Source organism: Grus americana, chromosome 1 (assembly GCF_028858705.1).
Source record: "Grus americana isolate bGruAme1 chromosome 1, bGruAme1.mat, whole genome shotgun sequence".
Lineage (NCBI taxonomy): Eukaryota > Metazoa > Chordata > Aves > Gruiformes > Gruidae > Grus > Grus americana.
Genome location: NC_072852.1, coordinates 87056628 through 87068774, shown reverse-complemented (window position 1 = coordinate 87068774; position 12147 = coordinate 87056628). Strand labels below are relative to the sequence as shown.

Genomic DNA, 12147 nt, shown 5'->3' with positions numbered 1-12147 from the left:
TCGAGTGGCTCATCAGCCTAATGCAGCTGCAGAGGGAGAGTAGCTTCCATTTGCCCTTCTTGGAGGTGAGGGTGGAGTAGGAGTACCAGACCCTTGCAGATGCTCTGGTTCCTTTTTGAGTGTATTCCCAAGTGTGCGTTTATTACAAGGGACCCTAGGGTTCGTTAGTGTGCTCACATCCGAGCAACACCTCCAAACCATGGTGGGCTGCCTTTGCCTCATGCATGTCAGCATCCTTCCCCAGCATCCCCCCTGAAGAAGTCTTTGGCTCTCCTCTTGTTCATTTTCTAGCCAGCTTGGCTGAGCCTTAGAGGTGCTTCCAGATTTGGAGAATTAGAGAATAGCAGAATAAGAAATGGTGGCAGAGACTGCCTCGCTGGCAAGGAATCAAAGGGGAAGAGAGGAGAAACCCCAGCTCCTCAATGCTTCGGCACCAGCTGGCTGGTGCCACAGTGCCTGTTTCAGGCTCCGGTGCTGGGAAGTCCCTCCTCTGAGCTTGTCTGTGTGCTGTGTGGAGGTGAGGTCCTGGAGATGAACAGTAGTAACAGTGACGCTGGCTCTGTGAGGGGCCACAGCTCCGGAGAGGCCACCACACCAGCTGGAACGACGAGGGGAGCCAGAGAGCTTCCCTGGCACAGGCCGGTTGCATCCAGCATATCAGCAGCCCTCATAAAATCCCAGCCTATTTTTGAATTAAGAAAAGATTGTTCTGATCTTGAGAAACCTCTGACATACCTAGACAAGCTAGGAAAGCAGGTAGTAAAATGAAAGTTGCAATTCTGTGATACAAATCCAAAGAAAAGAAATAATTTCAGCTCCTTCCAGATATTGTAGATCCCCAGATTAATGATTCAAGAGCTCCTAATTATCCTTTCTGTGTATGAGAACAAACAAGTAAGTGTTTAGTAATTTTGGAAAGTGGCGCAATTAAATTCTCAAATGACATTTTTACATCCTTTACAGATTGGGACTCACTGTGCTGGGATATCAGTGAGGCCACAAGGGCAGGAAGGATGAAAAAGGGGTTGGTAACATACAGAACAGAAGAACACACAACGCAGTATGTTGGGGGGTAAGGGGGTGGGGGAAGCAGGAGGATATATACACCTCTGCTAAATGGCATGCAACTTCATAACAACCATGTATTTGACAAGCCTGCCCTGGTACTTCCTTTTCTCAAGGAAAATATCATATACAAATATTTATGTATGTGACAGAGGAAAAAAAATCTTTCAGAAGGTGCCCGGCTGCATAAGGAAAAATATTCAACTGTAAATAAGCATCCACAAGTTCAAATCGCAGTTTTTACATTGCAAGCCCTTAATATTTCTGTGTAGCTCATGACCAGCATTAGTCGTCTGTCCCCTGATGTGAGCTATTATCACTTGCCCATTTTGCAGATGAATTATCTGAGAAATCTCACTAAATCTTTCCATACAGTGCTAAAAATAGAATCTAAGGTTTGGCTATGACAAATCTACATTGCAGTCACTGTCTTTTCTGAAGGAATATGCTAACATATCTGCTTGGCTGGATTCTTGTTAGCCATTAACCACACCCTGCTCAAAGAGCCAGGAAGGATGCCAGGAAACCTGCTTGCAAGCACACGAGCGTAGCCTCACAAGAGGCTGTGTAAGCCATGCTGGGGCTCTGAGGATGGATTTAATTGCATCCATGATCTGCAAGAAACATGTGATGGTCCCATGGTCACTATCAAAGTCCCAACTAAGTGCTGCGAACCATCAAAGCCCTGTGAAGTGAATTCGGCTATTCTGTTAATGCTTTTGCTTTTACGATTCTGGTGTTTGTTTCTTGGTTAATGAGTTCTGCTCCTTTAAGAATCCAGGGCACCTCTGGGAAGTGCATTTCCCTGGACCTGCAGAACTGCTGTCCAGAAATAACTGATCTTCTAGTGATATTCTAGTGAGCTACTGAGCCTTTAGACAGTAAATCACTGGTCAGAGTCCAGCCTGGCTCTGCAGGAATTAAAAATCGCTCCCAGCTCTGTGAGTCCTTCTAGGAGATGAGTCGGGGGTGGGGGTCTCACTTCTAGCCTGGACTTCCTAGATACACAGGGAACCCTGCACCCACAGGGAACCTTACACCATGGGGCTTCGAGATTTCCAGATCCGAGCATTGGTGTTCCTTTGCTGTGCATGGTCAATATACAGTGCATATGCAGTTGCAACCCACCACTTATCAAAACCAGTGAAACCAGGTGTCTGGAAATCCTAGGCAAATAGAGAGAATCTTTGAAATCCATTTAGATGAGATGGATGGATGGACTAGCATCTGCCTGGGAGTATGACAGCCCTAGGGTAAATGCTCTTCTCCTTCCCACAGAGTTCATTCCGCTTCACAGTAAATCTTCAATTTTGTGCTTTCATTCAAACTAAGTACCTGGCCACATTTGCAAACACAAGAAGCCTCCTCGAGACAGGAGGATCTGTCCCCATCCAGCTCTGCTCACCAATCTCTGTCAGGTGTAGCCCGAGCCATGAAGAGATGCTGGGCTGCAGGATGTCCCTACCTGAGCGGAGCTGAGGCAGGCAGGCAGCACAGAAAGTGCCGGAAGCTTGGTTTGCTGTTTCCCTGAGATAACAAGAAGATTTATTCACCCACGCAGGCAGGCTAACAACTCACACTAAGGAGACTCAACTTCTGAATCAGAAGAGGATGGCAATGTGGAAGTTATCACATTAAGTAATTCATACAAATGACACAACTGAAGCTGCACAAATGTTTACATTTGTGGATATAGACCTCCTCACTCCAAGGCGTAAACCTCCTGCAAATGATAGGAGTTAAAAAGAAAAGACTGAGGGGGGCCATAATTGTCCCTTCTCACGTCTCTGGCTTCTGATGTTGCTGGACTGACCACTGAGATGAACCACCTCGGGGCTGTTCCACCTTGACAGTTCCTGCATGCCAGAGAATAGCCAGAGCATGGCAGCATCGTCGCCACCCACCTTCCTCAGAAATATCATCTCTTATCACCTACCTGAAGCAAAACCGGATCTATTCTAGTGATTCCTGATTCTACTCACTGTCTCTAAAACAGGCCCCAGTCACAACAGCCAGCGCAATGCAAACAGGTCTTGTCTCAGAGGTGATCTCTGTTATTCCTCTGGAACTGCTTTTGCTGCTGCCTCTGGGCCTGAGAACCAGCAGTACCTCCAGCTTTCTTACTCAGGAGTCTCTCCTCCTCCTGACTGTATAAAACTCAGATGAAATTCCTTGGTATCCAAGGCATTCGGGATCACCTCAGACAACATTTAGAACGATGTATGAAATCTGCCCAGTCAGAGGGGGTGATAAAGCTGAGCAGACCCTGGATCTGCAGGGTCATGTCCACTTAAGCAAACAGGAGCAGATCTATAGAAGAAAGCAGCTGATGCTGAGGACTTAGTGGCCACACTATAAATGTCTGGGGGCTTACTTCAGCCTAACCCCAGCCCAAAGCAAAGCTGAATTCTCATTAGTTCTCAGAGCCTGTTTGTCACTTATCTTGCAGGTCCTTTCACCTAAATTGTTCACGTTCTCCTGATCTAAACTGAGGTGCTAATGCAGCTGCACCCTAACTGTCCAGAAACATGGACTGCCATCCCACCCGTTCTAATGGAGGAAAGGAGTGTAGAGATTTTGGGAGACATCAGCTCCTAAACGGAACAAGGACAAGGAAAGTGTTGGTGCCTTCACTTCAGCAGCAAGACAGTAACTGAGGAAGATGAGATGTCCATTGTCTTGTGAAGACTTTCTAGCCAGGATTACCCTCACTGAGGTGATGCAGCTGGAGAGGGAGCTTTACCCTTCTGACATGACCAACCCATTCCTCTGAGCACTACTCCTGCCCGGTCTCCTTCCTTCTCTTCCCCTTTCCCTGTTTGTGGGACCATGCTGCTGGCTGGTGATGGAAGAGGCCATCACAGCAGCTGAGCAAATTGTGTCAGCTCCGCTACCATGGCTCACCCTGGGCTGCAGGTGTCCTGGGCACCCCGCTCTCCTTGCAGGCCCGTTAGCACTAGCTCTTTGCCTTTCCCCTCATGTCAGCATCCATCCTCCCCACATCTCTTACGACCAGGGTGCCTCCTCATTACCCTCCTTCTTTGGGAACAGGAGTCCGGCACCTTCTTGTCCCGCAAACTCGTATTCCTGGGGGCGGCCAGGCTTGCCCCGTGGGGCAGGAGGGACGCATACGAGGGGGAGCCGGCCGGGCCACGGCGGCAGCAGCCCCTGCGGCCGGGCCCTGGGCAAGACCAGCTCCAGGAGCCGCGCGTACCCCAGCAGAGCCGGGAGCAGCCTGTCTCGTCACCCCGCGCCCGCCGGGACCGCCGCCGCTGGCGCCCGGGCGCCGGGAGGGGCCGGGGCTGGGGCTGGGGCCGGGGCCGGGGCCGGGGCGGTGGCTCCCGCGCCCGGCCGGCCGGCCCGCCCCCTGGCTGCTCGGCCCGGCGGTGCTCCTGCCGCCGTCTCCCGCCGGCGCTCCCCGCCCCTCGCCCCTCGCCGTCGCCCCGCCTGGCGGATGGCCGGAGCGCGGGGCCGGGGCGGCTGCCTGCGGCGTCCGCTGCGGCGGCCGGGGCCGGGGGCCGGCACAGCCGGGCAGAGGCGCGCACAGCCGCGCGGGGCGCCCGTCGCCATGGCAGCGCTTGCTCCGGCGAGAGGTAAGATGGGTCCCTCCGGCCCCCGCCGCCGCCGCCGCGATCGGCCCCCGCCGCCGCCGGCCCCCGCTCCGCTCCGCCGCGCGCAGGGCGGCGCCGCCGCCGGGCACGGCCGCGCCCCGGAGCGCCCCGCGGGCTCCGCGGCCCCGGCCCCCGCCCAGCCCAGCCCCGGCCGGCCGCACCGCTTCGCTCCGCCGCCAGGCGAGGCTCAGGGCGGCCCGGCCCGGCCCCCCGCCGCCCCTCCGGCTGCCGCGGGGGCCGCGGCCGTGCCCGAGCTGCCGGGCGGGCGGGGGACAAGGGGAGGGGGCGACGGGGGAGCACCGCACCTCGGCTCCGGCCCCACCGGCCGCATCCCCCGCCCCCGTCACCACGGGCACCCCGGTTTTCTCTGCTCTTGCAATTATTCTGGGTCATCTTCCCCTCAGACCCCCCGCCCTTGCCGTCCCCCGAGTCACCAGCCCCAGGAGTCTCTCCTCTCCCCGCTGGTGGGATGGGCGGTGGGATGCAGTGGGGGGGCTCTGGCCGGGGAGCAGGGCCAGGTGAGGATGACTTTCCCCAACCTGTTCATCCTGCATCAGCTCCGGGGCTCTCCCATCCCTGGGAGCGGGAGGACCACGGCTCGGAGCAGAATCGGGCCCCAAAGCCAGCAGAGGCAGGAGGGTTCCTGCCTCATTGAGGGAACAGCGTGGGCCACCAGAACAAGCCGGGTGGGAAGGGCGGCAGAAGGAGATGCTGCAAGGAAATTCGTTCCCCTGGGATTATCAGGGCCAGCAGCTTTGTAACTGTCTCCAGAGGCCACAGGCCTAACTGCAAGAGTGATGGCAGTGGGGGGAAAAAGGTGAACCAGGGCAGAACGGGGGCATCGCCAATCCAGGCATGGCAAACTGCTCCAAGCAAGGATAAAAGGAGGAGAAGCCTCAGGTGGTTACAGAGAGGGTGAGAAAATAGGGAGAAGTAGAAGGAAGGGGAAGGGTCAGAATAGAGCCACTAGCTCAAACTGGGGAGCACTGATCCATCCACAGAAAGATTAAGTTGACATCTGCTCCAGTCAAGGCACGGAGCAGGTCTATACCTTTCTGGAATATACTGCTTGGGTGTACCCTATAGATGAAGACAGGAGAAGGGGTCTGAGCTGGTAGGACCAGAGGTCACTGGCAAAGGTGAGTAGTCTCAGGACTAGGTTAGCAGTCTTGTTTGCTGGATTTGTAACTGTGGGGTGTCTGGAGACGAGAGCGGCCCTGGCAGAAACACACTGGGTGGGCGAGGTGTGTAGCTGGAAGACTTGTGCAGGATATTGGAGTGGTGGCATGCACCCGTGGATGCGATGGGATGGGAGCAGCAGGTTAAAATCCAGAGCGCTAGTGGAGAAAAGCTGAGGTCCAAAGACTGGCGGAGCTGTGGGAGCTGTACAGCAGGAGCAAGGGGTGTTACAGCGGGTGCGTGGGGAGGGCAGGACCGGAACAGCAAGGGGCAATGCAGATCAGGCCTTCCATTACAGAAATGGCATTAGTAATGCTTTGGGTGGGGAGCCTCAGACTGGAAGGGCAGGGAGCACAGTGTCTCAGCAGCACTGGAAGGAGTTGCTGGGGGCCAGAGTCTGGCCTGAGGTATGCAGGGACTGGTGCAAATCTGGCTCTTCTGTTCCCTGAAAGACACAGGGAGTGCTCTGCACAGTCTAAATCGTGACAAGTTGTTTGTGTGGGCAAGGAGAGAGAGAGAGATCTGGGGAGATAGACTAATCTTATATTACTTTTTCTCTTTTCTCTCTTCTACAGTGAACCTCATGCCCTGAATCTCCAAGGGAACCTTTGAAAAGGATTTTCCCCTCCCCACCATCTCCTTATTGTTTGCCAGCTCTGCCCTGCGCTGTGCAGGAAAGCTTGAAAGAGCAGGCTGAGCCCTGGAGGACAGCAAAAAGGACAATGTAGTGAGGGTGCCATGAGGTCTTGAATACAGAACCCTCTGAATCTTGTTCCTCGCTCTTCACTCTCTGTTGATAGCTCTCTGACAGCCTTGGCAGGAACCTCTACCTGGCCACAAGCGTGGCATTTGGTGAGAGGGGGATTATACACGGTGTATGCGCCACCCTCACCGTTTCCGCAGGACCTTTGTCCTGCCTCCTGTCATCTCTGAAACTCTTGGCTAGCTCCTCATTCACTAGGACGCTGGGCAGCAGGCACTTGCTACTACCAAACTGTTTGGAGTCCCCAGCAGTCCCTGTTTGCGTGTGGCCTTCACCAGTCCCAGCAGAAGGTGGTCCCTGAGACCGAAGGTGCCTGGTGGGCACATGAAGTAAGGAGAGCTTTTTCTTTGGGGGAAGAGTGGAGGAGGGGGATGAAATAGATGGGGAGGAAAAAAAAAAGTGAGCCCAAGCGAGTGAGGGAAGCAGCACTGGCAAGCGTTCATGAGAAAGAGAGACAAAGAAGGTGGAAGAAAGAAAAAGAAAGAGAACAAGGGGAAAAACAGGTGAAGAAGTTAGAACAAAGGAAAGAAATATAATCAAACAGAAGGGAAAGGGAGGACTGACAGTGAGACAGAATTGCTGGCTGTTCCGCCTAGCACCTGGTGGCAATGCCTTGAGGAACCCCTCCAGTGTGCATACACCTCGCATCACAGCAGCAACAGCAGCAGCAGATGAAGAGGGACGTGGCCCCCCCAGCGCGGAGTCCCACTTGCCCTCTTAAAAAATCCCAGTGGCAGGGACAGGGTGCAGCCTAGCAGGGGTGGCAGCATGGGGGACTCTGAATCAGAGTCCACCTTGCACAACAACTCACTGTGGTGGCTGGCATGTGGGATGTTAGCCCTGTTGGCCAACTCTTGGATTATCCTCAGCATCACGGCCAAACAACAGAAACACAAGCCCCTGGAGCTACTGCTGTGCTTCCTTGCTGGGACCCACATCCTTATGGCAGCAGTACCCCTCACCACCTATGCCGTGGTGCAGCTGCGGCGCGAGTCCTCCGACTACGACTGGAACGAAAGCATCTGCAAGGTTTTTGTCTCCACATACTACACCCTGGCCCTGGCCACCTGCTTCACAGTGGCTTCCCTTTCCTACCACCGGATGTGGATGGTGAGATGGCCAGTCAACTACCGGCTGAGCAACGCCAAGAAGCAGGCTCTGCACGCAGTCATGGGTATCTGGATGGTATCATTCATCCTCTCCACCCTGCCCTCCATCGGCTGGCACAACAACGGCGAGCGCTACTATGCTCGTGGCTGCCAGTTCATTGTCAGCAAGATAGGGCTGGGTTTTGGTGTCTGCTTTAGCCTCCTGCTGCTCGGAGGAATTGTCATGGGCTTGGTGTGTGTGGGTATCACTTTCTACCAGACCCTGTGGGCACACAGAAGACGCCGGCGGTGCCGCCATCAGAGGGCAGAGGAAGCGTCATCCTGCTCTTCATCAGCACACACCACTTTCAATGTGCCGGCCATTGTAGTGGAGGATGTACGAGGCAAAAGGAGGTCTTCACTGGATGGCTCTGAGTCAGCCAAGACCTCCTTGCAGATGACCAACCTCATCAGCGCCATTGTCTTCCTGTATGACACTCTCACTGGGGTGCCTATCTTGGTAAGCAGCAAGTTCTCCCTTTCCCTTCACTGCATCCACAGTTAAACTAGATTTCCATTTCTCTCAAGTTTTAAAGAAGAAACTCTGTCTTCTGTTCACCAGCCACAGAGTTGCTGCATCTGAATCTGTGTTATTCTGAATTTTAAAAAGATTGCAGAAATTCTCTCATCATTCCACAGCAGCATTTTCTTAAGACAAGTCTAAGCCTGGGGAATACACACCACACAGCTAAAACCACTGTGAAAGTTTTAAGTGGCTAAGAGGAGAGGAAATTATTCTGCAGACTTACAGGGGGATCTACCTCTGTAAATACGATGAGATTTCTCTCTCTCCAATTTGCTTCTGGAGAACTGATACACCAGCTTTAAAAGCTGTGGCAGACAGTTTTCTTTTTCCTTCTGCTTGTTTAGTCATAGTCAGCATTCAGGTTTTGGCCGGCTGGTTGCAAAACTGGAGAGCTGGGGAAGTTCTCAAAGGGAACCGTTAAGAGGACAGAGGCTTAGTCACAGCTTTTTTTTTCCAGTGGCTGTGTCCTTTGTTAGCACCTGCTTAGCTCCAGCTCATAATGAGCATGGGAAGAAGGGATGCTAACACCAGGTCTCCTGTTAGAGATAGGACAGCTTGGAATATGGTCTAGCAAACCTAGGGTAACACCCAGGAACAGTTTTTCAAAGGGACATGAGGTAATTACTTGACAAATCCTTTACAGACAGATTATGTTCTGCTACAGAATTGACTCCCATTATCTTTCTCCTTTGATCTCCACTTCTGTCTTCTTTCTCAGTGTTGTTTCTCTTTCTTACCTCAAAGGTCGTGAGCTTTTTTAGCCTGCGCTATGATACAGCCCCCACCTGGATGGTCCTGGCTGTGCTCTGGTGCTCCATGGTGCAGACTCTGCTGCTCCCCTCCTTTATTTGGTCCTGCGAGCGCTACCGAGCAGATCTCCGCACCGTGTGGGAGCAGTGTGTGGCTATCATGTCTGAGGAAGACGGAGATGATGGTAAGCTCCTCACCACCCCACAGTCACCTTTCTTCCTTAACCCTCTCCCCAAAAGACTACAGAAGAAAGAGCTCTGCCTTGGGAAAAGGACCTGACAGCACTAGGAGTGGTGGTGTGGGTGGCTAGGTGGGATTCATGTTCTAGCTTGGAGTCAGCAACCCTGAGACAATTTATTCTGGAGAAGGCTCTGTCACTCACTTGCTGCCTTAGGACTCACTAGCATCCAGGAAAAATTAGTGCAACAGTAGATGCAAGAATAGAGACCATGTGTACTGCCGCCAAACCACAACGCAAGTGACATGCTGGGCCTCAGCCCAACTTGCTGATCCAAAGGTCCAAGTTCTGGCAGTGAGTGATTCAAAAGTGAGACAGAAGAATCAGGGCAGTCTCTGGGTGCTTTAGTGCTGGGTGCATTAGTGCTGTTGCAAGCAGAAAGATGAGGTCCTTGTTCAGAGGTGAGCCCTGAGGGCTGCAAGTAGGGTGGCAGAATTCAGACAAGCCTTAGGATGGCTTCCAGGTGCCCTAATAACGCTCCTCTTCTGGCTGAAAAGTGTTGACTGCCGTTCTCCTCTTTGCCAGCAGATGGTGTGTGTGATGATTATGGTGACAGCAGGATCTGCAAAGTGAGATTTGATGCAAACGGTGCTGCAGCTGTGAAGCGGGACTCCCGGGACATCAAGCTGCTACCCATGCACCACATGTTGTTGCCCCAGGACAAGGTGCACTACCTACAGGTGAGCTGAGAGCTAGCATGGGCAGCCCCACAACCCACTCTCTTCTTTGTCAGTCTCCCACGCCTTTGTGTCCTCTTGGCTCTCTTCTCTGAGAAAGCCTCAGCTGCTCCCTCCGGTTCTGTCTATTCTAGTCTTCCATCACCTGCCTCCTTCTCTGTTTTCCAGGTCCCTATCTCCCGGAGAATGTCACATGATGAGACTAACATCTTCTCTGCCCACCGCTCCGCTCCATCCTTCCTACACAAGTGGTCTTCATCTGACGACATCCGCATTTCCACCCCCCGCAAGCCTGGCGGCCCCAGCTTCTTGCCTCCTCAGCTGCATGACTACCAGCACCGCCGACGGCCCCCAGAAGATGAGCTGACAACCCTGCGGCAGTTTTTGGAGGGGGGGCTGATGCCGCGGGGCTCCAGCTCCAGTGCCTGCTTCTTCCGAGATGAGATCACCACGTTCATCGACGAGACACCGCAACCCACCCCAGCTTGCAGCCCACGGCACTCCCGTCTCCTGCTCGCATCGCGCCGCGATCGCCGCCTCTCCCTTGGCAGCAGAGAGGAGAACGCTGACCGGCCACGGCGCTGCTCTCTGGCTGGCAATGAAGCCTGGCATCTGCAGGACGGAGAGCAGGTGCCGTGTGAAAGGACCCTTGAGGCCTGCGAGGCACAGACCTTTCAAGATCCCAAACTATGAGAGACAGCATCAAAAACATTCAGTGCCATCACGATTTTTAAATAAAACTTCAAGTGTTCCCTTTGTCCTGGGACCCGATCACTAATTTGCATTCTCATCTTTCTCGCCAGCAGGCAGGAAACACGGCGCCCCGCACTGGTGGGGAAAAAAGAAGTGGGACAGATCCTCAGAAGGCAGCACAACGGATGGATGGACAGCCTGTGCCTGCTCTCAGGTTACAAACACACCCACCGCTGCCACCACCACTTGGCACTCTCGCCAGTCCTGTCCCTTTGTGAACTCCACCCTTGCATCCGCTCTGCCCTAAGAGATGAGGCAGGCACAGAATGGTATTAAAATTCTATATTTGGAGTGTCAATCGTGTGTCTGTTTTTAAAATAATGTATTAGTAATAATTTTGTTTCCATAGAAACAAAATGACTGGCCCAATGTTTAATGAAGCTTCACAGACTTCTGGAAGGGGAATGCGGAATGTGTGAGGCTCCTTTCCTCCCTCTCCATCCCTTTCTTGTCAGCGCACCTGGAAGGCAGCAGATGCTTAGCAGCCCAGGAAGGGAATGAAGCCCGTAGAGGGGTTCTAATGGGAGACCAGGTGAAAAGTTTTCCTGTCCATTTCAGGGCAGACTTAAGCTATCTACAGCTAAGCAGGAGCAGCCTCTGTGCTTTCTAATATCACTCAGCAAAAGGTATTGCTTTGAAGCAACCCCATGCTTGAAAACAATTACATTGTCTCCAAAAAGACCCTGACCCATGACATTTCATTTCACCGATGCAAACTGTTGATTCCAGTGCAAACATTGCATGAAACACGTTGGCCCAAAGTTCTCATCCATACAGAAAAGCTGACAGAGCCTTCCAGGGAGGAGGGCCCTGACTGCCCACGCTGTCAAATCTGGGAGTGGTGAGGTCTGAAGCAGGCTCCTGCCCCACACAAAATTCTTGGAAGGGAGGTGGAGAAGGAGCGCGTGGCAGATCGACCTTCTCCTGCCCGGTGCTGGCAGTAGTTCCAGCCATGGGCAAGGCTGCATCAGATGGGCTGTGAGAGATAGGTAGCCCTTCACCTCCAAAGCACTTCTCCATGTGATGGGTACTGGTCTATGAACTGTCAAAGTGTGCCTCATCCCCAGCATGGATTCTGATAGATTAACTGTAATCTCTTACAAGACATCTCGTTGGAGGGGTGTGGGTGACCCTTCCCAAGGGAGGGTTAGTGCTGGGAGATGCTTGGCAGATGCCTGGACAAAGGACCACGTCAGACGATGAGGTGCCAGTGATCTGCTGGCCCACGCAGGACCAGTACCGGGCTGGTCCCAGCGCCCATGAAGTGGCGGCAGGTCTTAGCTGGCACAGCAGGACCTGCTCCCGCGGAGAGACGTGGGGATGGAGCCCGAGCCGGACCTGGCCCCCGGCAGCGGCCCTCTCTCCCGCTCCCCCACCTGGACGCCGAGCTGCCCGCCCACCGAAGCCCCGAGCCGGCACCGCCCGCCGGCCCGCCCG

At 53.8% G+C, this 12147-nt stretch overlaps 1 protein-coding gene across 2 annotated transcripts; it reads left to right on the top strand.

Annotated features, from left to right (window-relative positions):
* Positions 1 to 4385: 4385 nt before the first annotated feature.
* Positions 4386 to 11005, top strand: GPR162 (G protein-coupled receptor 162). Of its 2 annotated transcripts, none has more exons than XM_054813505.1 (5): positions 4386 to 4658; positions 6431 to 8226; positions 9037 to 9226; positions 9809 to 9960; positions 10126 to 11005. In XM_054813505.1, exons 2-5 carry the CDS (start codon positions 7387 to 7389, stop codon positions 10648 to 10650), a joined length of 1707 nt encoding a protein of 568 aa, XP_054669480.1. In that variant the 5' UTR covers positions 4386 to 4658; positions 6431 to 7386; the 3' UTR covers positions 10651 to 11005. The 2 variants fall into 2 exon arrangements, with proteins under 2 accessions (XP_054669480.1, XP_054669479.1); XM_054813504.1 differs by having other exon boundaries at positions 9806 to 9960.
* The last annotated feature ends 1142 nt before the right edge of the window (positions 11006 to 12147 follow it).